Source organism: Neltuma alba, unplaced genomic scaffold (genome assembly GCF_004799145.2).
Source record: "Neltuma alba isolate B1F8T4 unplaced genomic scaffold, ASM479914v2 tig00004862_pilon, whole genome shotgun sequence".
In the NCBI taxonomy this organism is placed as follows: domain Eukaryota; kingdom Viridiplantae; phylum Streptophyta; class Magnoliopsida; order Fabales; family Fabaceae; genus Neltuma; species Neltuma alba.
In genome coordinates, this window is record NW_021633885.1 from 357669 (window position 1) to 370910 (window position 13242).

The following is a 13242-nucleotide window of genomic DNA, read 5'->3' on the forward strand; positions in this document are numbered from 1 at the left end:
AGTATTGAAGTTCATACTTTATAGTATTTGTTATGCTCCGAACGTGACGATGCCGTCCGGTTCGATCTCAGATGGATAACCCTTGCTATGAATTACCGATAGGAAGGACGAGACTTTGGTGTGCTTTGGGCCACGGGCTCATCGGCCCATAATATTTTGGGTCTGAGGCCCATAATTAAAGTTTGAAAGGACGTTCTTCTGTAGCGTTAAACACTCACTCCATGCCGTTTTCCACCGCCCCGTCATGTCGGCTCTGCGTTTTGGAATAAACCGGCTTCGTTCTGGATTTATTTAAACGTAGTAACAATATCATCATTGGGGTTGCAACTTGCAAATTAAATCTTACAAGTCGGCAATAACATCATGGGGAAAACGCATGTCGTTGATACTGATTGAGATTTGAGAACAAAATTTTAATTCGGACAGATTTCAAAAGCAACCATCACCAATTTTTCACTGGGTTTTCTTGTTTACCGTGTTTGCCAGTACTCAAACCAGATCCAACTCGTTACTGGAAGCTCCATGAGACTTGATGATTACTGAGCTGTCACTTCGGCATAAATAACTAACTAGCATGTCAAGCCTCTCGAATTTGTTGCGAATAAGTAGTTTCATTTTCCAACGCAACATTGCCCCAGGAAAAAAAAAAGTTTCAACTTAACAACTCATAGTCTTGTTATTATTTTTATAATTTATCGTGTGATTCGGCCTTGCCCTTGTTAACGCTGTTTTCGTTGGGGAAAGCGTTATATATTCCTGATGATGGCTTAATGCAGCCAAGCTGGGAAATAAGTTATTTGGTTTTTTAATTTGAAAAAATCATGAAGGTTTCGCGGACGACTGATCCTGGGATTTTTTTTTTCTGGGTTGCACAGCCCAAAGGGAAAAAAAAACTCCAGGGGCTTCACTTTACTCAAGCTTAAGGATATTGTCAAATCCCTTTTATGAAAAAGATGAGAGCTCACTTTGAGAGTGGACCCTCACTGCATCATTTTGATCTTTTACAGTCAAATTAGATTCTGAAGATCTAATTCCAGAGTAACAACTAATGGCAACCCTACCTTCTCTCTCTTTTGCGTGAAATTATCAACTTATTTTTAGGCGTCTAAGTATTTTTTATAATTCCATGAAAGAATTTTTTTTTTTTTAAAAAGGCGCAGCATTCTTCGGAAAATCCAGTAAAATATGAATATCGATAGGTCATGACTTATATGATTAAAGGTGTTGGGCGGGCCATAGAAAGGCATATTGTCAAAGAAGGACTGGAAATTTTCCATCCGAGTTTACCCGGGATGCTCAGGAACGGGAAGGTTTGAATTTTTGTGCCCAAAAAAAATAGTTCAGAGAGATATTCAAAGCTTTGACATTTATCAAATTAACTGCAGACATCCTAAAATCAAAAACTCACTACCGTTCAAGGCGATGGTAAATAAATTTATAAATCGCTGCTCCTATTTCTGTTGTGTGAGAAAAAAAGCACAATATATGTTAAAAAAAAAGTCTGCACAGCTGTACGCAATCAACATCGCGATTCATTTTGGACCTCGAGCATTTTGTCCACTCTACACGTCAGGTGAAATATCACACGCCACGTGAATATTTTATTCCCGAATTACGATAAATCTTTAAAAAAAAAAACTTTTGAAGGATCGAAATACTATAATTTTGAATAAATATTATTTATTGGGTGCAATTTGGACAAGTCAACATGCCATGATTTTCTAGTAAATCTGAGAGGAATAAGTTTGGGAAATACTATTAAGCTCTACTGGATTTACAACTAGTTTTTGAGGACGGAAGGCAGATTCCCCCCCCCCCCAAAAAAAAATGGCAGAAGTTGGTCCTGGAAAGTGGAAACCCACATGTGGAAAAAGGAAGAAGCTCGACTTATTATTTAGCTTTAATTTTATGCTTAATTAGGAACCAACTTAATTTCTTTTTCTAGCCGATGGCCGCGTCTCCCCCAACCCCAACCCCCCATGGACTGTTGTTGGGATTGGGACGGTTAAGGCTAAATCAGTAAATCACATTCTGGTATTCCCGTATATCGACTAGGATTCGAGCTGGCGACCCGTCGTTTTAGATGAGCCATAAAATTAAATTATGACATTTATTTTCAGCATAACTGATGATGGCAACCTACGGTACTTTTGAACAGTTACGGTAGTGGCGATGCAAACAATTAATGACCAAGCAATAAATATAAAATAGTCACTAAAAGCAAAGCTTGAAACTTTGAGGCTCCTTAGTCCTTCCCCCCCACATGGTCAGTCCTCGGGAATCTCCATTAATAAATTGCTTTTTCGTCGTTTTAAAAATTAAATTGATGGCGCTTCGGGCCGATTATCATTTTCCATACGCGTGCTTGGTTAAAGGAAAAAGAGACTGTTTTGTAGGGTAGAGAGCCCATTTCTTTCCTTGTGCCTTTTCTTTTTCGCCTCAATAAACCATGTCTTTAGTTAGCTGTGTGTGCTTGACCGGTTGATTACCCACAGAAAAACTTTACTTTTTCCCCAACTTTATGCGGTTATTTGAATGAAATTAGATGTCGTTAATTGTTTTCGGGACTCATGTAGACCTTTTTTTTTTTTTTGGTCCAAAGACTCATGTAAATCTCACTTTGATACGCGAGATCGTGGAAGAGAATAAATGATGTAGCGTGATTTTATAATGTTATCCATATCTAGAGATTTTTTTTTTTCCCGAATCTCGTCATATTTCAATATATAAAGTACTTTATAAATATTTAAGAGTGATTAATAATTTATTACTTGCATCAAAATCAGTTATCTCGTTTAACTACTTAACTGATTCTATTATTTCCTGTGCAGGCTTGCACAGTTTGAGAGCGCTGAGAAAATTATAAAAACGGCCATTATTATAATGTACTCTCCCTATTCCTTAATATAAACTTTAAATAATTAATTAACAGGTAACAAAAAATTAATTAAAAATAATAAAATAAGTGATAAATAAATTTTTATTTTCAAATATACTATTATAATAAATGATAAAAAATAAAAAAGTGTCAAAAACAAAAAAAAAAGGAACAAAATTAGAAACAACATTTTAAAATATATACTCCTTTCAGTTCTAAATATAAGACCTATTTTATATTGTAGTTTATAATATAAAATAAGTTTTATATTTATAATATAAAATAGGTCTTATATTTAGAACAGGATAAGTGTTAAATATTAAAACAAATTTAGATTTAAATTTGTAAAATGAATATTCTCCTTCTCAAATTTAAAACTCATAAATGGAAGGGGTAGGATACATACATATGGGTCATTTAGCAGAGAGAGGAAAAACGATATGACCGAGGGACCCTACCAAGGTTTCGCTGTCTGTTTGTGGCGTGTCCTTGTTCTTGTCTGTGTTTTGTTTTATCTTGCGTTGCTGCTAGCGGTTCCCAACGTGTACCCATGCCTCATTTCTTATTGCTCTTCTATTTTCACGTCTTTGAATTCAATTTCAATTCTAAATCCAAAACAAAATAACCACGTGAGCGGTATGATTATTCCGGTTATTATTGTTGTTATTAAAAATTAGGAAGAGGCGATGGCCCCGGCAAAGTCAAAAATTGTGTACGCATGTTCACAGAGCAATTATTGCCGTCATGGTTTCATAATTCCGGCACTTTTTTATCTGTATAGTTATTTAAGGCTCTAATCCGTATATCAAAACGTTTGAGATTAACGTGGAATATTATACACTAATTAAAGATAGGAGTAAAAGACGTTTTTGTCCTGAAATATCCTTAAACATTTGAAATTAGTGCAGTGATGCCCATCAATGAGAACTATTAACCCTGGCCGTTAAAATGACGTTATTTGACCAAAATGGTACATGTGGCGATTTTGACTGAGTTATCACTCCACCTCATCATCACGCACGTAGTCAGCCGGTCAGCCCAATGTCGCTTCTCTCCTGATTCTTTTGAAGACTCTGGCCTTGGCGTTTGAGGTTGAGGAGGTTGAGGGAGAGGAGAAGAAGAAAGCATAACCATCCTCACGGCAACTTCACGAAGATAACGGACGACAAGAAGGAATCGGAACCCTCAAGCATTTTCATTTCCTTCGAGCTATGCAGTTCGTCATGCGTGATCGAGTTCCTCCTCGACGTCGGGGCACAAACCCTTGTCCATGGCCGATCAAGCCTGCCTGGTCCAGACGGTGAGTGCCTGGGCTCTCTAAGCCCAATAGGCCTCGCTGCGGGTTTGCTTTATGCGCAGTTATATCGAAAATCAAATGGCAGGTCAGAATGTATTGGCTTTTTCCCAGTTCGCGGGCGATGAAGGGAGACGGTATCAGGGTTTTTGCTTTAACTTCGGTTAGGCGGGGTTTTGGGACGTGAGGACAAGCAGCGCAGGTGGTTTGAATGAGCAGCGATCGTGGAGTTATGGAAGGGGTGGTGGAAGCGGCGGCCCAGGACGGGTGGATTTGATAAAATACAAGGCCTTACGTACTTCAGTAGTTAACATCTTGCCGCTCTTACAAATACTTCCAACGCAACTAATGCCCTGGTTATGATCTTCTAGATATTGGTTGGTTGGTTTTTTTTTTTGGGGGGGGGGGGTTGTTGGTTTAGGCTTCTAGTAACCTTCTTTCACATCCCAACAAAAAAGGGACGCCCCGTGAAAAGGACACCGTATTTTGTAAATAATGTTTTTCCTGTAAGAAAACTAGATGCGAGTCGATGAGCCGTGGGCGTACATGTAGAGTGAGTGTGTGTGAAGTCGTGTGTGGTCTTTCAGTGATATAATTTACTATATATGATTTTTAAGTTTATATTTATGCATCGGTGTTAGTATCAGTGATCGAGGGCTGGAAGAGAGACACTGTGAATACTGTCAAATAAAAGAGGCGTCCGTATAGGAATAAGGGATGATCAATTAATGATTGTACGTGAAGTGTGAACGATAGATGGGCCATGCATGCACCTCCGAGAGACGCAAATTAAGATAAAATAAATATTCTCTTATGTTTACCTATCTTTAGTTACTCCATCCGTTCCTTATTATAAGAGACAAATAACCGAAATACGTTGATTAAAAAAACAGTTAAAATTAGTTAAGAACAATTAATGTGTAAAAAGTATAATTTTTTTTCAAAAATGCCCTTATTAATAAGGAGAGAGAGTATGAGAGAGAACAATTAAATTATTCAAAGAAAGAGAAGTGGGAGGGAGAGAGAGTGTGAGTTGGAGATAATAAATATGGGTAAAATAGTAAATCAACACAAAAAAGTAGAGACAACTTGTAAGTGTCTCTTATATATAGGAACATGCCATAAGCATCAAATGTCTCTTATAATAAGGAACGGAGGGAGTAGCATTTTAGATTGAATTCAGGCATGGCTTTAAAATTTCGTGACGATGCATGGTCAAACCAAAAATTTCGTGACAACATAATTGATTTGTTAAGAATTGAATTGATAAATAGGAAATATGAATCGTTAGAAATTGAAACACGGAAGGGAGTAGAAGGAGGCATGATGTGAACAGAAAAGAATGAAAAATAGGGATGGGGGGAGTAGGTAATTAGGTAGGGTATTAGGTGAAACATGGTAACGTAGACTTGTTCAACCCACCCCCAGCCTCAACAATTGCTCCTTCGTCCAGCTTTTATCCACCAGTTTCCGTGTCATGTGTTTTCTTGCTCAGCTCCTTCTCAGGGTGTGTTTGGATAGAAATCAAACCATAGTTTCAGAAGTGCTTTTACGAATTATGAAGTAAATATGTGGAGGAGATTATCTCGTTTTGCGGAAAAGTGCTTCTGAAACTACGGTTTTGAGATACCCAAACAGGCCCTTAATTTTAGATTATTCATGGATGTATACGTGTCCTCAAATTTATAGTATAGACTACTACTCCTCTTCCAGTCCTAAATATAAAACTTTTGAGGAGTACTGTTTTTTAACCCAGACACACCGTGTTTGCCAAAAGAAATCAAATATGCTAAATATGTGCTCCAGTGGAATATTACTGAACAAAATTTATTTGGTGTACATTGTTGAATAAATGATTATATGTTGTACAGCTTTTTATTCCAGGAAAAGGCTTTGCTCATTTATTTAAAATATAAAAGTTGTGCGTTTCCGATAAAATACATGCGTTTATGACACTCACAAAACTAACCTAGAATATCGTCTGTTTAAAAAATGAAAAAGATGTCAAGCATTTCAATAAACCTAATAAGAACAATACATGTATCCTGCGAGTAGTTTAATTTGACTGTTAAACACGTTAGCTATCTAAGTGGCAACGGTGCCTGTAATGCTAAATGGGGCACTGGGATCAAGTCCTGCGTCCATATGAGGAAGAAGGAAGTGAACAGTCAAAGAAATGAAGAGGTTGCATTTCCAATTTAAAGCATCCACATATATATGGAGCAAAAACTAGTTATTTTATCTTACTATTCAAGACCCATCGTTAATATGGTTTTTTCCCCATAAAATAAATAACATATTTTTTAAATAAATCTATATAAACTGATTTTAGTGAATGGACCGTATTTTTAGATTTAAGAAAGATGTGGGCAATATAAGAATTTGAGCCAAAGAGGGAAGGAGCTGCAGTTTAAGAGGGGAGGGGAACGGAGGAGAGAAGAAAAGGAGGGAGGGGGAGGCAGAGGGCCAGAATAGGGAAGCAAAGGCGTGAGCCCTTAAATATGTAATTAATAATGGCTTGCGTGAATTGTCAGGCCCGTCAACGGTCTTCCCGACAGCTTTTATTTTACTCTTTCCTCTTTTCTCTTCTTGTTTTTTCTTTTTTCCAGCATGCATTTATTTCATTGGGCGTATTTTTATTTTTGGTTGCCATTATTTTATGGACAGATTTTGGTTTTTGTTTTTACCATTTCCTCAGCGTTCATTCCACTCCACTTGATTGGGGCACCCGCGCTTCCCAATGCTACCCCCGCCAAACGCCTTTTATCTGCCAGCCAGCCTGCCCCCTCTTTCTTTTTAACTAATTTACTATCACCAATCATCAATCAATATATTAAAAAACATGCTAATATAAATTATAATTTATATTTTTAATGTTAAAATACCACGCGCTTTCCGTCTCATAACTTCACTTCCGAAATATGAACTCTTTTGAGTGCCGTGACTTGTTTCATTGAAAATATACTGGGGGTGTGACCAGCGTAACAATTAATAATAATTTTTATTTGGGTTCGGCAAATGAAATGTGGAATGGAGGGTGGTTTAGGTATCAAAATCTGAAAGTGCTCACCAAAATAGAATTCGGATGCCAATTGATTTGGGAAACGTAAGATAGGGACTTCAACTTTTTCCTTTTTTCCTATTTTCAACTCACATAACTCGCGAATATATTATTTTATCGCGTTTTGCCGCTTTATCTGAACACCAACGCTTTGACCGCAATTTTTTAATGCCAAGCTTACTATTCCTATATGTTCATTTCAATACTTTTTGTTTATTTTGATGATGGTAAACTAGCAATCAATGGCAGCTGCCAAATATGTTATTTTATTCAATTTTTTAATGCAGATTTAAAAGTTAGTTTTATTTTTAATTTAATTCTAAATATAAAATTTTAATCAATTTTATTTTTTATATATTTTCTTTTAAGGCAGTCATTATATTAGGTGTATATGTTAAATATTTCATTAAATGGTAGTTATGGTTAATAAACATAATTAGCAATTATGTTTAAAAAAATAAGAACTATTTATTATAAATAACTAATATTCTTAATTTATTCAAGTTAATCAACTAGTTTTTATATTAAAACTAAAGAAGTATTTTAAGAGTTTAATAAAATATGAACTACTATACTACTGCAGAATATTTCGTCAATTTATTTTTATAATTTTTTTAAGTTTCAGAACATAAATTAAAAACATAATTAATGTCACTGTTTTATATTAATGATGTTTTGAACTTTTAAAACTAATAAAATTAAGGACATACTTAAAAATAATAATAATAATTAACGTTGCCGTAAGTTTTCTTAAAAATGGATAGATAATTTTTTAAAAAAGACACTTAAAAAAGAAAGGAAAAGAATCACTGCATATGCCAAAACCAAAAATAATCTCTTTTTCCCCATTAAAAACAAAGACTTGTTGCCAAAAAGATTTGAAAAACAAATCTCTTTTGTCAGTTTGTCCATTTACGGGGATAATTTGGGCATAAAACAATAATCTCGGCTGAACATCTTTATTTATTACGAATCATCATAAATGGATCATTTTTTAATTCAAATTAAAATATTGGAATAAATAAATGCACAGTAGAGTCCAGACACTCACAGTCTGATTTTCCTCCATTAATGGAGGAGCGAATTCATAATTTCTCCCATCCAAAGATAAAAACGCTTCCCACTTCTTCTACTTCTGGCGCCATTTGCAGAGTCTTTCTGGTTCAAACCTGAACTGTTCACCTTTTAGGCTTCCAATACTAGAAACCCAAACAACATCTTTATACCTTCTTTCATTGTTATCTTCCTTGTTCAAACGCTTTTTTGATGGAAGAAAAAGATGCCCATGTTTTTGGGTCACCGGGGAACTCAGACTCCGGGCAGCATGTGCAACCCGTCGGAGTCTCCGTGCCTCAGGTAACGAACATGACGGGGAATATGAACTTGCAGAACAGTGGAGGCGCAGCACCAATGACATCGCCTGCAAGTACCGGAGGAGGAGGGCAAGGGAGTTTGGATTTGTTCGGGAAAAAGAAGAGAGGGAGGCCGAGAAAATATGATTCAGATGGGAAGCCGAGGGTGACGACGTCGTACCCGGGTGCAGCATCAAAACAAGGCTTTTCTTTTTCCCCAACCTCACCTTCTGAGTTCTCCACCAAAAGGGGGCGAGGCAGACCACCTGGCTCTGGCAACTGGCAGCTCCTCGCATCTTTAGGTCAGTTTTGTTTTAATCTCACTCAAAACTTCCTCTTTTTCTCTGGAGTTGAATTCCAGAGTGATATTTTTAGGACTGAAGGGTTCGGTTTCAAATTTGCGCCCAATTTTTTTTCTTAAAAGAAAATTTGCGCCTGTTGTAACTGAAATCTTAACCGTTTCAGGACAAGATACAAGTTTTTTTTGTTTTCCTCTTTCTTTATTTCTCCCTGATATTATGGACAAAACATTTAGTGTAGGCTTATCATGGCTGAAACTAGATAAACTTAGCTTCTTGTGGCTTAGAATCTAAGGTTGATACATACATATGTTAAGGGCAAATAAAAGGTATGTTTTGCTAAATACATACTTTGCGTGTAACATGTGAATTCTTAGTATGGAGTCAGTGGATATAGCGGATTCTTTGAGCAAGAAATCTTACGGCTTGTTATTTTTGAAGGTGAGTTGTTTGCAAACACAGCAGGTGGGGATTTCACACCTCATGTAGTCACTGTTCATTCTGGAGAGGTAATGCAGAAAGCACTCTACGATTTTAGATTCAAACAAAATAATGATAGCCGGTTATTTAACATTATTGATAAACAGATCCCGAAATATAATTTTTTGGTAAACGTGACAGAGATCTTACTTGATGACCTTCATGCAGGATGTCGCTGGAAAAATCGTGTCATTTGCTCAGAAAGGTACAAGAGGAGTTTGCGTTCTTTCTGCCAATGGAGCTATATCTAATGTCACTCTACGGCAGCCTGGTTCTTCTGGTGGCTTATTAACATACGAGGCATGATGTTTTCTGAGATCTACGTCCTCTTACTGATGCCTATCCTTCGGCTATGAGAATGTTTTTCTTTTCTTATTTAAATTGCTTTCATTTCCGACATGTTTTTGCCATTCATGATGACAAATGACTGTAAAGGCCAGATCTTTGATACTGTTTGTTTATTTTTTATTTTTAATCTGCAACTCCATCCCAGAGGGGCGTAGCGGGCCACATTAAGACGACGATTTATGTTACTGGGGGAACTTTCTGCCTTGGATAGTTTATTCATGGGCTTGCGTAATGATCTGTTTTGCCATGCATTTAGAATATGGATATGTCAAAGACGATGACAATAGATGCTTCTATTACAGATGATTTCTCTGTCTGTCTCTCCTTAGGTCGGGTTTGGGAAGCTGGGTTTCAGCTACATTGGTGAAATAATTGTTTTCCCACGTAAAAACCCTAGGCGGGACATGACATGTTAAATCATGGACACGGAGGTACAATGATATGCTACTGATCATTAATTACTAATAATTAACGCTTTATTATCCTGAACTGTATCACAAATTTCTGTCGTTGACCATGTGGTCTGGCTCTGAACCATTTCAGGGCCCTTTCTACTCTGTATAGCTTGTCTTACTGGAGACTAAACCACTGTCCTTAATTTTTAGCATTTTTCAATAATGAGCCCTTTAATTTCAATGTTCAGGGTCGGTTCGAGATTTTGTCCTTGTCCGGGTCATTCACAATGTCTGATAATGGCGGCATGAGAAGTCGAACTGGTGGGTTGAGTGTCTCACTGGCCGGCCCTGATGGTCGTGTCATAGGCGGTGGCGTTGCTGGTCTCCTAACTGCTGCTAGTCCAATCCAAGTACGATGCCTTTTCTTTCACTGCTTTACCTAAATTTCTAGTCAATCACATGCTTTAAAGTTTGATCTTTTCCGTTAAAACTCATCTTTAGAAACGTTAATTGTAGTGTAATGACACCAATAACATGGTTAAGGACTTAGGCTTCATATATTGCCAAGATGTTTGAATCTGTACCATCTGGTATGCCATTTTGAAGGATTGTGGAGAGAATTTATGATGACACGTGTGGTTGCAGATTGTGATGGGAAGCTTCATGCCGTATGGTCACAAGGCACAGAAAAGAAAGCAACATCGTGAGAACACTGCGGCATCTCCAGTTTCTGGTGCGGATGCTGTGATGGCGGCAAGGCCTATCTCACAGGCAAATCCTGATGCTGCTGAAAACTGTTTCACTCCCATGGCCCAGCAGCAGCTTCCAGAGCAAAGCCACAGAGAATCAGACAACATTACAAGCAGCGATAAGCAGAGTTTAGATGCCACACCCATTGCTTCTGATTGGAATGGATTTGAAGAGTTGTCAGATCAGGGCCCAACCCCAGACATCAATATATCTCTGCCTGGGGAATAGAAGCTTAAAGTCAAGGTAAAGGTACTATTTTTATGATCAGATGTTTGATTTTGAAAAATGGCCAAGTTGTTTATAATTATAGGTTGCTATATATTCGATGATTTCGTATGTGATTTCTTTTCTGATTCTGGTTTCAGGTGATCCGGAGGCTGACATGGTAACTAGAAAGAAAGTACTAACATTGAAACTTTTGGGGTGACCACCTGATCGTTAGATCCAGCAATAGAGATTTGATTTATATATCAGATATTTGCAGGAATTAGTTAGAAACGATTTGGACTTTAATTTTTTTTTTTTTAAATGCTAGAGTTGCTGTTGAACACTCACAATTTAATTTCTATTTGTTGAAGTGGGGGTAGGTAGGCGCATGATGATCAGAGATTGTAGGCTGTTCCGAGCAGTAATACCAGTGACTGGTACCTTTCACTTATGCGGAGTCATCTATACTTATCCATTGCTTTCTTCTGTTGGATGCATCATATTGCTGATCCTATAAGAAACTTATCATCGAACGGTAATAGATGCTTGCCAAATCAGTACGGCTTAAAAGTCTCCTATGAGTAATTAAGACGCAAATCTCCTTCAAATCCTTCTCATCGCCCAGGTTAGATTTTGATCGGATTTTAAATTTTTATTTCTTACCTATAATTAAAATTATTTTACACTTGTGGCCTCTTTTGATTTAGGGAAAATGATTCATACTTTTCTTCAAAATTTAATTTGATACTTGTATGAGGATCTATAATATTAATAGAGCAAAATTATGCGGGCAAACGTGCTAACAAGGGGAAGTTAAAGGTATTTAATCAAGGGGAAGAAAAAGGTATATATACGAAATAAAAAAATTAAAGACAATTATATATACTAGCAAATTGTTTTTTTATGCAAATTTCCTATTTAATTTTTTTTAATATTTAATATTATAGATAAAATTGAAGCGGACGAGCATTTTATTGCACGCTGCCGGTAGGGTCTTAGGTGAAGAGCATACTCATATCATAAGTTAATTAGTAAATATGGAGCTGAAAACTCGTCCTGATTCAGAAATCAGGAAGCAAAGAAATACTTCAGGCCGGAAAAAAAAAAAAAAAGAAGGCAGCGAAATACTGGATCTGAGCAGGAACCAACTGAAGAGAAGAAGAACCCTAGACTAGAGTGACAGGATCATAAAATCATAAATGCGGATGTGGATTTTTTAAAATTAATAATTAAATGGTTAAGATTTTGATAATTAATAAATTTAAAATCCGAGTAGTTTACATTTGTAAACTACGAAAGATAAAAAAAAATTTAGAAAACATTAAATCTCTAAAAGTAATTTATTTTCTGATTTTTATTTGAATTTCGCGACAGCACGAGGAAGATAAATGTAGAAAAGAAAATAGGATACAAAATTGATAAATGCAGGTAAAGACAGCAGAGACCGGCACAGGTCCCACATGCATTTATTAGGCTGGCGAAAAATCCGCAAAGCTGTCATAAGAAGCCGGGGAGTGACCTTGTTGTTTGGTGACTTGAGCATGTGAATAAATAAGAAATTTGGAATCAGTTGAAAGTATTTATAACCACCAGGAAACGTATATAAAATATGATTAAACTACTTCGAAGCCCTAAAATTGGCCTGCATAAGCAAAAGCAAATTGGCATGGAGGATACAGTACGAACAACATTCCCTCCCCCTCCTCGGTATCAACGCAGGACTGGGAGCCAAGGATTGTGGAAGGAGGGGACATATCTTAAAACAGCTCTCTTAATTCCCTCACATATCATCTTATTGTGCAAGATGAGGGCGGCAACCACCTGGCGTCATTCTTTTGAGGACATTGGTGAATTGTCAGTTGCTTTCGTCTCTCAGAATAAAAAAAGAGCAGGTATACTCGAGCATGTTTTCATTTTTGTCGCAGCACGAAGAAACTCGTGGGAATTGAAGCAGAAAAGGAACTGGCGTTATTAATAAGGCAAATGGGCAAGGCCCGTTCGGAATGCATATTGAGGAAGACGACCCGATAAATATAAGACAATCCGCTTGGACCAACGAAAGAAAAAGAGACAGATGGTACCCAGTGTGGACTGGCCCAATGGATCCAAATGCAGGTTAGAATAGCCCCTAAGATTCCAAAAATTTGAAGTAGCTAGTAGAAGCATGAAGAATCCGGG

The 13242-nt window shown here is 37.0% G+C and overlaps 1 protein-coding gene across 2 annotated transcripts; it reads left to right on the plus strand.

The window, feature by feature from the left end:
* The first annotated feature begins 8309 nt into the window (after window positions 1-8309).
* Window positions 8310-11537, plus strand: LOC114745988 (AT-hook motif nuclear-localized protein 7). Of its 2 annotated transcripts, none has more exons than XM_028934165.1 (6): window positions 8310-8887; window positions 9326-9393; window positions 9533-9664; window positions 10356-10517; window positions 10753-11106; window positions 11223-11537. In XM_028934165.1, exons 1-5 carry the CDS (start codon window positions 8500-8502, stop codon window positions 11083-11085), a joined length of 1083 nt encoding a protein of 360 aa, XP_028789998.1. In that variant the 5' UTR covers window positions 8310-8499; the 3' UTR covers window positions 11086-11106; window positions 11223-11537. The 2 variants fall into 2 exon arrangements, with proteins under 2 accessions (XP_028789998.1, XP_028789999.1); XM_028934166.1 differs by having other exon boundaries at window positions 10753-11100.
* The last annotated feature ends 1705 nt before the right edge of the window (window positions 11538-13242 follow it).

Coding starts and splice junctions, on each gene's coding strand:
- LOC114745988 (XM_028934165.1), top strand. CDS start 8,500: ATGGAAGAAAAAGATGCCCATGTTTTTGGGTCACCGGGGAACTCAGAC. Junction 8,888..9,325: donor GCAGCTCCTCGCATCTTTAG/GTCAGTTTTGTT, acceptor TTATTTTTGAAG/GTGAGTTGTTTGCAAACACA. Junction 9,665..10,355: donor GTGGCTTATTAACATACGAG/GCATGATGTTTT, acceptor TTCAATGTTCAG/GGTCGGTTCGAGATTTTGTC.